Source organism: Centruroides sculpturatus, unplaced genomic scaffold, assembly GCF_000671375.1.
Source record: "Centruroides sculpturatus isolate CEXI.00-Female unplaced genomic scaffold, Cexi_2.0 scaffold295, whole genome shotgun sequence".
In the NCBI taxonomy this organism is placed as follows: domain Eukaryota; kingdom Metazoa; phylum Arthropoda; class Arachnida; order Scorpiones; family Buthidae; genus Centruroides; species Centruroides sculpturatus.
In genome coordinates, this window is record NW_019384603.1 from 656,772 (window position 1) to 671,182 (window position 14,411).

The window sequence follows — 14,411 nt, forward strand, 5'->3', positions numbered from 1 at the left end:
TATATGGTGCGCATCCATTATACGTCATAATTAGTGATGTGCCAACAGTAGCATGCGAAATTACAGCGATAATAATAATAGTTCGCTGTATCCAAAGCACGTGTACAGTACAATACAGATCCCGATCGCGACAATATAACCCGGAACCTTAAAACTAACTTTAAACACTAACCTAGCACTAATAACAGAAAAAGGGATAAAATTAAGATGACAGAAAAAATGGTAGATAAGATAGAAATAGGGATATCTGGGGTTTCGTCCCTTTTTTCGGCTTGTTTCTTTATGCGTACTATTGGGTGGGATAACACACGTCCTTCTCCTATAACTGGCCACTTCTCTTCTACAATAATTAGGATTTTTTCCTTCCACAGTCGTCAATACGACCTTAAAACATGATCTTTTTTCTGAACTTATTTCTGAACTATCCGGTCATTGAAAATACGACTCCCAGTATTCTCACCTCGTCCGTACACTCTGCCGTCCGGTTTACGAATGACCTGCTACGTCACTTCTCTTTTTTCTCCGGCTCCTGTTTACACCTTTGCTCCTCAAATTTCTAGGAACTGCTCATCCCACCCAAGGGACAGGGAATAGATAAGAAAGTTCTAGAAGAAAATAGAACAATAGAACAAAGGGTAGAAAGAAGAAACGAAACTAAACTAAAATTAATATTTACAAAAATATAGCGTACCGCCACAATAGTTTAGTGCAGTGTTTCCCAACCTTTTTTGTGCTATGCCCCACCTAAGCCTTTCTAAAATTCTTATGTCTCCCTAACATATACAGCGGCTATACGGTTAACTTAAACTCTGGACAAGTCCATTTTCGAATTGCCCTCCTTAGCAATCCAATTGCCCCCTGTGGGGCGTGGGCCCCACGTTGGGAAACACTGGTTTGTGGCTAGTGTGACACGAGATAGCGTAGATTACGTTTGTGTTTTTGGAGAGTGTTGAGTTAAATTAAAATAAAAACAATGTCGACAAAAAAGTTTAATAGTGTAATATGGAAATATTTTACGATAGTGAACGACGAATGTGCTATTGCTACCTATTTTTAAAATTTGATATAAGTAATGAAATTCATTAAGATAAAAGGTCCGTTAAAGATCCGCTAAAAAGTAACGGATACAGATACGGATATCCGGCACATCACTAGTCATAATATGCCCTCCACGCCGTCGCTAAAGAGTCTGTTTCCTTGAAATTGATGGCTGTTCCCTTTCTGAACGCTTTAAAAATTTCCAGCTGTTCTAGATATTTCAGGCTGGCCTGGTGTTCACACCGTTGTATTAAACGTGCATTATCAAATTCCACCTTGACGTCATCATCAAGCGCGAAAGCGGCCAAAGCTGTATTGGGAAGGCGTTTTTGAATTGAGTACTTGTGTTCCTTAAGGCAGCCCCAATATATTCGCCCGGACGATTCACCCTATGATCGTAAATAGGGATAGAATATATTCCCGGAACACAGTTCCTATCAAGACGGTCCTTATCGTTTCGTAAACAGGAGAAAATGGTCTGCAATATTTTTGCCAGCATACCGAGCGATTTGTTTGTAGGTGCTATGAAGGATCTTGTTGTAAGTAATAGGAACGAAGGACTGGTTATTCTGAAGTGCCGTACTCTTAGGTTGGTGGCGTGCTATAAGTGCTTTAATTAGGCGCGTAGGGTAACCGTGCAGTCTAGCCACATTCGAAATAGATTCCAATTCCATTTTTCTATCTTCCGCGCTTGAACAATGGGTGAAAGCTCTTCTTACTAGGATCTTAAAAGCAGAGATCTTGTAGCTAACCGGATCATGTGATTGAGCGTGTATAAAAAGAGGCGCATACGAGCTCTTACGGTATACTTTAGTTGTTATTCGACCCTGTTGTAAGCTAATGTCAATATCAAGAAAATGCACGTTGGTGGAGCTCTGCTGTTCCGCCCTCAACGAGAGGCCATAAGCGTTACTATTGAAAGTTTCAATGAATGCCGCCAAGTCTGGTTTTCTCTTCCAAACAATGAACACATCATCCACGTATCTAGCGTATAATATAATGTCATCTTTAAAGCCAGGTAAGACTTGTTGTTCGAGGCGTCTGACCACCAATTCACATAATGTTCCTGATATGGGGCTACCCATAGGCACTCCTCTAGACTGCAGGAAAGTATCTCCCTCAAATACGAAAAAAGATGAATGACATATGAGATGTGCCAACTCTAAGATGTCAGAAAGATGTTCAGAAGAGTCGTTGATATTTCGAATGAGAAAATCCCTTAACTCAGAAAAACATGGCTCGATGCGGATGGATGGGAACATGGATTCAAAATCACAAACGGTGAAATATACGCCATCTAAGCTGTCAAGTGCATTCAATCTGTGAATCAACTGTACCGGATTGGACACAGTACACGGATATTCCTCGATGGTGCTGGTTGCAAAAGAGTTAAGCATGCGTTCTATAAGTATAGTCGGAGATCTCGACTTTTCGACGACCGGACGTAGTTGTTTACCGTCTTTATGGAGTTTGGCGAAAGCGAATAAGCGTGGTGAAATCGGCGTCGAAATAGTTGCCTTAGTTATCTTTAGTACTCTGGCCAATGGGGAGTTGGTCATACGTGCAACCCTTGCTTGAGTCCTTTCCAAAAATCCGCTGGGGGTCTTAGTGCATTTAGTGTTGCTGATGTATTCATGCAAGCCGTTTCTATAAGAACAATGCTCCTGGATTTATCCGCCCTTACAGCGATCACATCATTACGACTCATCCATCGTCTAGAATTATGTATGGCACTCGAATATGATCGTTCATCCTGTGCCTTGGCCCTGTGGTTACAGATATCGAAGAAAACCTTCCATCGGAAGTATTCAACCTCCGCCCATGCTGGTTAACGTAGTTGGCTTGGGCCCTGCGTTTGCTCCTTCCCTTCCGGTGGAGTTAACTAAGGTTATACCTGATGTTGACAGGATGGTGGAAGGTCTTAGCAACACGCGTAAAGAATACTTTATAGCACCATCATATACCCCTAAACTCACTTTGTCAAAATTTCATCTTTTTGGTTCCTTTAAAAATTTCTTATCAGAAAAAACTTGCAATCAGAAGGAAATGAAAACTTAAGTTTGGACTATTCTGTAAATCTTGAATAGGAAAGACACACTAAAAAAAATCTTTAAATTCAAATGTTACCATATTTTCGCGAAATGACCAGCATGCATGCTGGTCTATTTGGGGACACCACAAAATCATATATTTTCATATGGTATAAACTGGCATGCCTGTTTATCCCAGGGGAATGCCGACATGTCAGTTTAAGTGCTGTTATAAATGGCGTAAAGAATTCGAACCAACAAAACAATTTTTGCATTTTTACGTATTTACGGAGCCATTTTATCTTGAAAATGTCGAACAAATTTTTTTATCGAAGCGTTTATATTTAACTTAGGCATTGGCCGTTCTCTTTTAATAATGTTTTCTTTTTCATTATACGATCTCGAGCCAAAACTTTTTAAAATCTTAACTATTTAGTCAAATAGCTTCCTACGAGTGGAATCGGAGACGGTCCTGCTAGGTGTGCGGTGTGTAAAAGTCTAAATGTTAAACTTAATAGATTGTCCGTCTTTTGTTTTCTAACTAATTCGTTTTAGGACCGGGTGTTGTCCACGGAAATTTCCAAAATTTACAACTTTTCGGTCACTCTCGTCGAACTGGAAAAATTTCTGTCTTTATTACATCTAATACAGTATTTCGAAGAAATCAGTCCCCACTGTACTCGGCTAGAGATTGGTTCGGTTAAGCTTTTGTTTAAGTAATATTCCGGCTCTTTCGTCAGGGTTTTATTTATGTCCCCAATTCCCTAATCGCTTAATTATTTAACTACTTCTTAAGTAGAAATAAGTCGAAACCGGTTACTTTGTACTCGAATATTTGTAGTCTCGGGAAAAAAGTGGAAAGACAAATTTTTATGACAAACGGATACATAAATCGTAAATTTAAGGAAAATAAATTCTAGAGCTTTTTCTGTACCTCGTGCATCTCTCTCATTCATTAAATTTAGTTGTAAATGATGCTGTCAAAGTAACAGTTAATTTTTTAACATTATACAAGAATTGTACACGTTTTTTTCTACATCCCCTTAAAGATGGGATATACGAAATCGTAATATCACTGGTTTAACATTGAAATCCGTGAGTAATATAAAATCGGAGAGCGGAATAAATATATCAAATATTTTAATGGATTTTTTAAACTCCTGTCAACTATACAGAACTATCGTAAAAACATACCAGTAAATTCTTATCGGTTGGGTTAAGTTATAAATCTACTCGTTATTCACGTAATCGAAATATCTAGTGGGCAGGCGGCTAACAGCCCAGAACCGGTCCTTGATAGAATTGGAATCTTTATATGTGTGCAGCTTTCACCCAAGGTCGTAGGCTTCCACCGGCTAAACCGGGTGAGGTTGGTGCTCTGTAAAGCGCATGCACAAATCTGGCTTTTCGTAATCTGAAAATACAGGAGATTCCACTCCGCCACTAATATTCTAATATACAATAGCAATTTTTATTTTTTTCCACGTGTATTATAGAAATTTGTAATAAGATACATAATGCGGTTATAATAAAATATTGTGCGATTATTTTCATATAATTAAAATTAATATTTATTTTTTTAGAGAATACGAGGGAAGCGGCGCTTCCAACGCTTCTAATGACGGCACGCCACTGCTTAACAGAGACCAATTTTTCATAAAAGAATTCTCGCCTTTGTAGACCACCCATGGGTGTTGTTGTCCAATCCAATCCGAGAGCCTAAAAATAAGGGTCAACACCTTTGTATGACTTTTTCCTATTTTATTAACCAGACCCTACTCGGCTTACCGAGTTTAGTAAAAGGATAACACCAAACAGAACCAAAGTAATTTGTGATTTTTCTTGATTTATTATTCTTTACACACAAATGAAATTTAACCTACAGCCGGTTCCTCCAAAAATAACAACAACAAATAAATTCTACTATAGAAGACGTTACAACGTTTCTAAATCACGATGATGTGACACATTTTGGTGGTTAAAGGTTGAGATGGTGGTGAGATAGAGGGGGTCGGACTTAAGATTTATAAAAGCATCGTAAATGCTAATAAAAATTGACAACTCTTACTGGATTTTGTACTAATTCAAAAGGATTGTTTTACCATCGGAATGGAAGCAATTCCACGGAGCCATTTGATTCATCCTCTCTTTAATTGTTCATTGTGACACATTTATTTAATTTTTGAGGTTTTGTTCCAAAATACGCTATTTCGTGTTTGTGTTTTACGAATATTTGCAATTGTAAGAACATGTGTGAGTCAATTCTTGTGTTCTTTAGTAAGTATTTAGGCCGTGTTACAAGAATAGAATCGATGTACTGTCGATATTGCATTAACTGAATAGCTGATACTTTCTAAACGAGAGATTACGATAGAAACAAATGGAACGTAACACTTGATCACCACTGCAAAACAGTAACGTATAAATAAAACTAAAGAAGTACGAATGGAAAGTTCAGCAAATGGTCCAAGCCCCGAGAGGGACCAACTTAGATAAATCAATTTAAATTGATGCACCTGTAAAGTTGTTTAAATCTGGAGGTCTAAGAGGTTAAACAGTCTTACGCCATTTTCAAAGTTGAGAAAAATCCAGCAACAGTTTAGCGAAGATTTTGATCCTCATAAGCATTCTGACAGCTTAACCATAGGAATTTGGATAGAGAGATCAAAAACCAGAGAAATGGTGCCCATGCAGAAGTGTGATTTTGAGTTTTACCCAGCAAAGAGCTGCGAACTTTGAATAACTTCGATTCTAACCTTGTGTCCCCTGTTCGAATACTGGTTAACTGAATAGCTTTATCTGAAAGAATGGGGGAATTTTGATCCTCTCGGTTTCCTTTCTATGATACACGTGACACGATTGGATCTGAAAGGGGTTCTTGCAGTATTATATGCACGATTTATTGAGGATAGCCTGCTGCTCTGAGGAATCCAGGTTTGAGATCTACTTACCGTGACTATCGTAAAATAAGGTTTATTTAATTAAATATTATTTTGGCTCATTGTTTTAAAAGATAGTTCATAATGTTTACGTTACTGGAACAGAAACAAAGTTATGTCTATGGTTAGTAGTAATCAAGATAAGACTAAGATCGTGATAGTATCTACACTATCTACTGTCCTTATAAGTATGTAAACGTTTGTCAATAAGGTCATCATCGGCATTACCTTAAACATTTTAACACAACAAAATGCACCTGTAAAACAGTCTTCTCTGTCGTGCACATCAATCTAATAAGTGACCCTCATTAGACACTTTCAAGTAAAAATTAGTTTAATCAACAAGCAAGCTCTGATGGCAATTCCATACGTTTTTTTCACTAAATAACAATTCGAACTGTCCGAATTTTGTAATATACAGGGTGGCCTGAAATTCAGTTTACCGAGATATATTTTTAATAGTCAAAACTGGAACGGTTTACTCTCTCAATAAAACATTTAAATCATGACCAATACCCGCAGCTGCGTGTTTTGAACTGTTCTTAAAACAAATATATCTTGGTAAACTGACTTATGGCCACCTGTATTAATTAAGAATAGACAAACCATGCGTAGTCACTCGTAGGACACGAATCGCAAGTCATTCTAAGCCATTTGGGCCACCCCGAATACATTAATAATATATGCGTTAGATGTATCTGAGGATTTTACTTCGTTAACGCCCAACTTTTACACAATATTTTCGTTTAAGAGAAAAACTAAAAGTAATCCATAAACTGAATATTTGCATTTTTTATTTTATTTAACACACAAACGAACAGAAAAAATAAAAATAAAAAAAATCATATAAATTTTCTCTCACATCTCCAAGAGCAATATATATTTTATATACGTTTTTTATTATTTTTTTAAACAAGATAAAAGACACACGAATCATTTGCAGAATACATAAAATCGATCCAATGAAAGCATGTTTAAGATATTTGATAGAATTACATTTAGCGGAAGCACAAATTTTTCACAGGCACGTTAAAGTTGCTTTTCCTATCCCCTGAGAAAGAATTTCAGGTACTGCCTTCAATTTCGAACGTGACCGCACGAATTAAACTAGACACGTCTGTCTGTCTGCCGTACCAATCGATAAAGAACGTACCAGACCGTACGACAGTTAATAAACGACGACACTCTTAATGGTACATTCGAGAAAAGAAAATATGACGCCACGTAAAGTCTACACGTTCTGTACAACTTTGTACCACTAAATTTACATATGTTACAATTGTTTATTTTTTTTTCCGCTTTAAATTCCAAGAATGAGTTAACATTCATTAGTTATTTAATTAGAAAACTTAGTTAAATTAGTCGAGCAATAAGTTAATTACATTATAAGTTTTTCTATATTGTTAATTTATGGGTTACAGGCATCATTTCTTTTAATTACAAGTATTTAAAAAAAGAAACAGGATATATATATCCATAAACATCCAATCAATCAATAAATATTTATATATANATATATATATTTTTTTTCAAATATATTTATATATATAATATACAGTATATGCAAATTTATATATACTGTACAATCTTCGAAAATCCTAGCTACGTTTATATACAATATACAAACAAACATTGCTATTAACACCGAGTTTACACACAGTAATATAAACGAGGGAAATGAAAATTATACATACGATTTTATAACGTCGTTTCCAAAATATTATATACAACAATTCACGAATAAATGCAAAAAACATAAAGGTGGTGACGTGTGTATATATGGGCATTGTTAAATGCCTGGTTTCGCTGATTTTACAGTACGTCATACAAAAAATTTAAGCGAAATTACGCCGATTTCATATGCAAGAAAGTAGAAGTTTTTATAAAGAAGAATGGAAGCTCTTCAATTAGCGTGTGTTTTAAACACATCGAAAAGGTCTGTCCATTCACGTTGCACGTCTAAAATACAAAAAAAAGAAAACACATGCTTTGCATCACGGGTGACACGAGTTACGGCCTACAAAAAACCTACAAAAAACAAGCTGCAGAACAGATTTTCGTTGTGGACAATGTCAACGGAAATGCGAAAAGAAAAACCAAATTCTAGATAAACTTCCGGTCTAAAAGTCGATTAACCGAGATTGCCACTCGGTTAACCGAATTTTGGACTTTCCGAGACGAACCTCGATTTAATCTCTCGCAGGGTGTGGTAAAAAAAAAAGTAATTTACGGAAACGATTTCCACCCGGTTACGAAGTAAAATAGGGAGTCGCCATACTTTAAATTTATATAATTTATAGATTTCGAGGTTAGAAACAACATTCAAAGATGGAGGGGGAATAAAGCTAACGAAAATTCTCACAACATATGAATTGAAGCCCTGAGATATACTCTCCGTTTTCCAATACGTACCAAACTACCCAATTTTTTTTCTAATTTCTCTGGGCTGCTTTTATATTCTGAATATATAGGCCTATATATAGTTCCAATGCACTTTAAAATTTAATAAAACTTCAGAAAACACAACGTTTTCTTAAGATTTAACAGAAGAATTACTCGCCTTTAAGCTGCTGTAAAAACTGTTTTAATTAATGGGCCAATTCGACGTAAACATTTCCCAAACGTTGTCACGCTCATAGATCCAACACAAAATTACAACAAAGTGAGGCCACGTAAACAAAAAAGACCTCAATAATTGTTTCCAAGACAGACCCACAGACCCAAAACTCCTCGAAGTTGGCCCCATTAAAGCAGTGTTTATTGCTTTTAATTACAGAAAAGAGGAGTAAAAATAATAAACACGTCCTCTTCCGTTAACACAATTAATGTCCTGTTACGCTTGCCACAATTATCGGCAGTAATAATGTAGTGTTACGCGCAATTCAGGATACAAAATTGTAATCGTGGTATAAAAAAGAAAACACTTGAAATCATGTCAAGTGTTCGATTAAAATGACAAAAGTATTTGTTTTTCAACACTAAATTAGCTCTGTCTTAAAACCTAGTACCTTTGGGGCCTCTTGGACAGATTTGGTACCTGCAAGAGGCATTAGAACACTAGGTGGGCCCTTTTATGTTCTCTAAGAATGTAAATTAGTGTACATAAATCACAGAGAATACAGCTTTGTATCGCTGAACTGTGTACAGCTCAACACTACTGCCGGTCTCCAAATTTTCCTGGCAATTAAGCTCATATATCGCTCTCCGAAATATTAATTTGTACGAAATTTTACAGCGATAACGTGCATATTTATAGTGCATAGAATATAAGCCTTATAATATTCCGTAGATGCTTTTCCAATTTATTAAAACGTTACCTCCTATTGTTTCAATTGCCTAAAATTAAAACTCTACAAAGTAATGGCGCTACACCCGAAAATTCTGCGTGTTCGAAATTATCGTGGGGTTTGCTCGTTAACTGTTTCTCAACCTACTTGATAATGCGAGGTAAAGGTCTGACTATACAGCTAGCTTGATATTGCACGACATAGGCTACACTAAATTACTTAAATCTATTATTTTTTTTTATAATAATGACTATTAACAGATAATCTGTCGATTTCTCTTATTTACTTCATGGAATGTTGAGTATGGAAATTAGTTATATGCTATATATGATACATATACGCATATATACTTTTGTATACATCGAACACTAGACGAACACGACGTGACAACACACAAAGTGACACATAAATACATCAGAAAATCAATTGTTTTCTTATATAGAAACACTGTATCGACGATACGAACACATGGAAGACGTAGATCTAATTGTAATGTTGTTCAGAACAGAAATAACACAGTTTTTTTGGTATTTTTTCAAGTGTTTTTTGTCAATTGTAATGTACTGTACAAAGATGCAAACTAAGACGGAAAGAAAGCAATCCGCATTAATACCATATATAAGGTTATCAAATAAATTATATTAGAAATTTGTGTATTGCACTTCCTATGTTATTCTGTATGTTTTCGTGGTCTAGATTTCAACATTCTTCACATTTTTCTTAAAAATTTATTATTAAAATCTCTTATTGCAATACTGGTTAAATTAATACATACATCCATATATTTGTATACGATGGATTTATGTAAATATGATTTACTTATTGGTATCAAAAGTTATTTTTTTTGTATGTGTGTGTGTGTGTATATATATAAAATTATAAATGGTAAGTCCCAACTGAACGACCAAATCCATTAAAACAAATTAATAATGTAATTTACTATGAAATATTGGGCATAAAGTTTGATTCTTTTACTTGAAATCACTTAGTAAATGAAGAACTAACAGTGGCTTCAAATGAAAAGCTTACTAGAAAATGGCAGCAACAAGTTTGAAATGTTAACCTCAACTCCCAGATTTGGGCTTTGCAAGGATTATACAACCATAGTGTTGCCAAGATAGCTCCAAGTAAACATCTCATTGAATGGCTCGCTATAGTCAAGCTTCCTAACAGTCATTTGCCAACTATTACTTATGAAAGTGGTTATAAATGCAGGTGTAATTTGACTAACCGTAATTTCACAAGCCTATAACAGTGTGCCATTATGAGAGATATAGGAAATAGAGTATTAAACCTGTTTAAAAACTGTATTAATAAGAAACTTGAAAGTAAATTCCCAGTTATTCCTAGACTTTAGCTAATTCTGAAGCTAGTTTCCAGAGAGCAAAAGAAAGAACACTTAAGTTAATTTTAAAATTTTGTGTACCTAATAATAAACTTCACCTTACAAATAATTTATTGTTTAATTTATTGCCTTACACTAATATTTCTTGTGATTTGTGACTCATTGAGCTCTTTCTATTGAGTTATAACAGTCCATTTCATTTGACAGAGTGTATTTTAGGAGAAAATAGGTCCAAAATTATGTAACAAAGAACAAAATAAAACACATGCCTCGTCACCTGTGTCGATTCCGAGTAGAAATAATAAGTAATTATTAAACTAAGGATAAATTGTCGTAGAATGTATGAAAATCAGGCAAACCAAGAAATAAATTTGCAACTGATCAAATAAGAGGAAAATTATTATTCTACTTTCAATTGATCAACAGTAGATAAAGAAATAAGCTGGATAAATTCAGAAGCAAGAAAATAGTAAAGATCCAAAAGGAATAAACTTATTACAAATTTCTAATTTTTAATTAGAAGTGGCTATACGGTACCCATTTATATTTGCTTGTATTCAAGTAAGAGCCTTTATTGTTATGTTTAATTTGTAAATACTGCTTTAGATATTTCTGAACAATTATTCTGATTGATCACTGGCAGTAAGTAACAATATTGTTTAGTATTTTTGAAGCTACTAAATTTAATGTACTGTACAAAGAATCAAGAGATTTTACAATTATATCCTGCATTTTCAAATTTATATAAATGCACAAAAGTGATAATAAACGAAGAATATTTAATTTAATCTAGAAGATACGGAATATAAAACAAGATCCTAACGCTCTTGGATTTGAACCAGGAACACTCTTAGGATCCTCTGAGCATTCCTCTTTGCACTTTTGTGCAGTCTTGTATATAGGAATAAAGCACTTCTGTGGAGTCTTTCAGGTGTTACAAATTAGAAATTTAAAGAGGTCATAAGCGTTGAAATTCGAGAAGAAATCAAAAATCCAGATGAATAGTAAATTACAAATTCCAAAGCCATATTTTCAATAGATAATTCAAAAAAAGAAATTAATTTATTATTTATGAGCACTTGTATTCCTGAATTATTTGGTTATCATCCCAAAGACAAGCTGGAAAGCTTGAGTTTGAGTGAGTGTTAGTTTTGCTCCAAATATAACATTTTTGAATTGAATTTGAATGGCAATAAAAAAAAAAAAGGAATACAAAAGCATAAATTATAGCCTAATTTACAATTATAATCTGTAAATTAGGCTGTTTAATTAACTAATTATATGCTTGGATTAAAGGCAAAAAGTCTAAATTTTGTAATTTAATTATATGCCATAATCAATAGCCCAGAAATAAACTGAATGTTTAGGCTTTTGATTAACTGAAACATTAAAATCACATATTTATTCTTTCGGAAACAATTACAACATGTACATTCACGTGTACATGAAATAAATTGGTTCATGTACACATCAATGCACTGTTTTCCAGAACGGACTGATATAGGGCCTAGCCTGAAATGCATTTCTGTAAGGAACAATATAGGTGACACTCCTTTAAATAGTAGTTTTCCCTTAAATTGCAGATCCATGAAGATAATATCTAATTATCACAGAACTACCAAAACTCTGGATCAAAAGCTAAAACAACAACAACGAGACTTTAGTGTGGCAATGTTCTCCGCCACTTTTAGTTTTGTAAAATGTTTAGTTTGGAAACAGATTTTTTTTTTGCTTAATTCATGATTTTAATGTTTTATGTATCATGATATGTTCACTGTAATAAAGTAAAAACTTTCCTACCTTAATAAGAGGTAATTTTATAATCTCTCTTTTTAATTCTCTGCAACTCTGACTTTTGTACACAGTTTTATGAATGCATTACATCCAAAAGTATTTTTCCACATTCCTCTATAAGAAAAAAACAACTCAAATACATAAATATTAAGAAAAATTAGTGATATGCAATTTTCAAAATGGAAACATGCATTTGTAAACCAAACAACTGTCATTCAAATTCAATTTTACTTACAAGAAATTGCTTGCTACCTTTACTAAGCAGTTTTTAGATACACAAGTAAGTAATTTAATAAACCACATGAATTAGAAGAAATTTAAGCTTGTTTTCGGTAGTGTAACTAGAACCAATATTAGGGGGCCAAATTAGAATCTGTAAACCTACATTTCCTCCACTTCAACTCTGTAGACGTAGCCACGATATTTTGAAGGGGAGGAGATGAAGGTTTGCACGTTCTAATTTGGCCCCTAATACTGTATGCGTGTATATAAGTTTGTCATCTTCAAATTGTTTTCCTGTACTCATTTTTGTTTGTTTGTTTATTTACGAAAGTAAGGGGTGCCTGGATCCCTCCTTTGTTTTACTGTCTTGTTATTTAGTATTTATTACAATAAAGTGCACTTAAATTGAATGCCTGTTTGTTTTTATATAAATTAAAGGCATTTGCAATCCTTAATATTTAATCCAATTAAAAATATTTGTGAATTAAAATTGTTTATACTGGATCTATTACATAAATAAAATAGTAGAAACCTTTAAAATCCGGCAAAGAATTTTATATAAAATATCTTGGCCTTTTTTAAAGCCATCTCTGGGATACACTTCTGTATAGAATCAGAATGTGTATAAACTATACTACTGAACTTCAATATAGAGTCCTCCTACATAGTGGCACCCTCAAACTGTCAATACTACTCCTGTCACTCACATCGTTTTCTAATTAGTGTACAAATTTTAATAAGTAAAAATTACACGCAGACTAATAAAATATAAAAATACAGGTTAAAATTCTAAATATATTTTGTGCCCATTTTTTTTGCATCTTGCGCAACAGTATGATTCGATTGTATCTAGAGCTAGTCGTGTAAACACAATGTACGATATATAGCATGATTTCCTGCCTACAGTTTGCAATGACACACAACCTGCAAGTGCAAGGAAATAAGTAATTACATCTTTAGCACATTGGCAAATTGTGATGGGTCAAGTAAGTGATGAAATCTGTAAAGACAATTAATAATTTTAATAAATATTTTCAAATCTACAAAAGAAATTAAACAATTTTAAAGCAGTACAGTGACAATTTAAAATCCAGAAATATAAAATACATTCAGTCCCCAATTTATGACCTCCAAACTTACAACGATTGAACTGGTGATTTAAAAATTACTTTTGAGTCCAAGTAATAAAAAAGTACTTTTAGTTCCAAAAAACCAGATAATGTAAATAAAAAATAAAAAACTAGCCTTATGTTTTTCCCAAAAGGATGGTGAAAAAATAAACACATCATTTGCATTCACACCAAACAACAACAGAATTTCCCATCACGTCAAAGAAACTTATGCGCCAAGAAAGTCTTAAGATTTCTTGACACAATCTGTGGATTATAAGATGAAAATTATAAAACTTTAAAGTTATGAATTAACAAACACAGAGAGATAAGAGTTAACATCAAAAATCTCTCTCAACCATCATATCTTCTCATTCTTTTAATCCGCCAATCTCATTTCAAATTTGTTCTTCTTTAGTGTCTACAAACTCCTTTCTGAGAGGAACAATTGCAGAGATATTAGTTGGTAGATTAAAAATATTGATGGGCGAATCACTTTCAAAGAAAATCAAATTCTACAGTAGATACATAGATGAATCCTGGTGATTTGGAAAAAGGAGGAAGATACCGAGACCCTAGTGGAGATCCCTCTTCTCAATCCTTAGACTTTTATGTGATTGAAACTAGCTCGGTCTTATCTGGGATAA

The 14,411-nt window shown here is 34.0% G+C and overlaps 1 protein-coding gene across 1 annotated transcript; it reads right to left on the bottom strand.

Annotated features, from left to right (window-relative positions):
• Positions 1–1,487: 1,487 nt before the first annotated feature.
• LOC111625086 lies at positions 1,488–2,597 on the bottom strand. Its single transcript, XM_023368114.1, has one exon. It carries the CDS (start codon positions 2,595–2,597, stop codon positions 1,488–1,490), a length of 1,110 nt encoding a protein of 369 aa, XP_023223882.1.
• Between the last annotated feature and the right edge of the window lie 11,814 nt (positions 2,598–14,411).

Coding starts and splice junctions, on each gene's coding strand:
- LOC111625086 (XM_023368114.1), bottom strand. CDS start 2,597: ATGACCAACTCCCCATTGGCCAGAGTACTAAAGATAACTAAGGCAACT.